Raw genomic sequence first — 1,751 nt, forward strand, 5'->3', positions numbered from 1 at the left:
GTTCACTATTTGAGGCCACATCTTAACCCTTGTAACTATTCTAGCTTGGCTTCAGGTGCCACCTCTCGTTTCCTGGAGGTTTTTCCTTATTGAGCTCCCACACCCCGACAAGGTAGGTAATCGTCGAGGGAGATGCTGCTACAAAGTGGCTGAAATCTAATATTTGTCAAAATCTATATCTTCTTCTTTTTCTTTAGCCTTTATCCTATTCACAAACGGGGACGGATCATCAATGCGTTCATTTGCTTTTAAACATTGGGTGCATTTTCTTGGTCGGCTTGTCGCGGCATCTGTCACCAAGAGAGACCAAGTAGGATTTAATACAGTGGAATAACCCCAACCGTACTTTGTTCATTTCCTTCCTTGATCTCAGCATTTTATTTTTGTTGTACTGAGGATATCACAGAGTACGTTGCCTCCTGCTATATATAAACCTATTTAGATCGTTGGCACAACAATCCATATTGGATCAGGGCCTTCAAGTGTGTTAGAGCACTTCATTCAAGACCGTAACGGTACACTACAGTAGTACACTGTAGGAGGTAATATGGTCAGCTTTATGCTCGCCCGAGATTATTACCCGGATTTGACTCAGGTACTCAGTCACAGCTGAGTCGACTGGTATCCGACGTCAGGTCACGATTCAAATCTCACTGCCACCAGTAAGATTTGAACTGGGAGCTTCCGATCGCAGCCTTGTGCTCTAATAATGTAAATATTGTCAGAACAAATTAAACGTTTGCCAAGTTGTTTCTGATCACCCTACAATAACAGCGAAAGCAAAAATGTTGCACCCTAAACAATCGTAAATCTTATCGATTCCAACGACTATTTTATCGAAGATGGTGACCGGCTGGACGTCATACTTGAAGGGGAGGTTACATATTGGCTAGCTTTGGTATATATAGCCTGCACTGATTCGTAGTTTTTAGTTTCTATCAAATATTGATCTGGTTTGTGCGAAAATGACCACTTTAATAACAGCTGTTGCGGCTTTGTCCGCTGTCCTCGTGGTTGGAGCTTCGTGTCCAAACGGAAGCACCCCACATGGTGTCGATAACGTTGCACTTGAATTTAAAGGGATGAATACAACGATGAACTCCCTATTGGAAAATTCTTTAGCTGAGGTGATTTCAAATTTGCGTAATCAGTCCTTGGGATGTTGGCCATTCGGATGTAAACGTACCTACACTTTTGGAAGCAGAGTTCCAGGTAAGTGATATGAATTCTTTATTGTTAAGCTTGTGAGGGGTAGAGACCAGAAAATTCATTTCCGTTTAATATAGAAGAGAAGATACTATAAGGTGTGCTTCCTTAAGATTCTTTCCATGAGCTCCAAATTGCACCTAAACAATAAAAGGATTTTTTTTCAATTTACTTTCAATATTTTTCAGGCGATTATATGGTAGGACACGGTGAAGCCCGCAGAGCAGCTATCATTCCGCAGGACATTACCGTGATCGTATTGTACCCGGAATCAGGGGAATGTGGGAAAACAATTTCGTACGTTGAAATTCAGGCTACACAGCTTTTCAGGTTTGGAGGTGCTGACATATTGGATGGAGGCATTGGTCAACGTCATATTAAAATTAGAGTTGTGGCGAAACTAACAATCTTTATAGACGTTGTGGCATCCATTTATGGTTATTGATTATTGTCACTAGACAAGATATAATACCTGAAAATGAAATATATTTCACTAGCTGCAACGGTCACGTGAGTTAATGAAATGATATTAGTTGTGGTAATAA

At 40.8% G+C, this 1,751-nt stretch overlaps 1 protein-coding gene across 1 annotated transcript; it reads left to right on the plus strand.

The window, feature by feature from the left end:
• Nucleotides 1-910: 910 nt before the first annotated feature.
• LOC119657410 lies at nucleotides 911-1,751 on the plus strand. The gene is made up of 2 exons (XM_038064303.1): nucleotides 911-1,212; nucleotides 1,395-1,751. Exons 1-2 carry the CDS (start codon nucleotides 966-968, stop codon nucleotides 1,649-1,651), a joined length of 504 nt encoding a protein of 167 aa, XP_037920231.1. The 5' UTR covers nucleotides 911-965; the 3' UTR covers nucleotides 1,652-1,751.

The sequence above is a fragment of the Hermetia illucens genome, chromosome 5, assembly GCF_905115235.1.
Source record: "Hermetia illucens chromosome 5, iHerIll2.2.curated.20191125, whole genome shotgun sequence".
Lineage (NCBI taxonomy): Eukaryota > Metazoa > Arthropoda > Insecta > Diptera > Stratiomyidae > Hermetia > Hermetia illucens.

Bases quoted from the DNA above. Each gene is read 5' to 3' on its own strand.
- LOC119657410 (XM_038064303.1), top strand. From the start codon at position 966: ATGACCACTTTAATAACAGCTGTTGCGGCTTTGTCCGCTGTCCTCGTG. The intron at 1,213-1,394 runs GTAAGTGATATG...AATATTTTTCAG, and splicing joins TTTTGGAAGCAGAGTTCCAG to GCGATTATATGGTAGGACAC.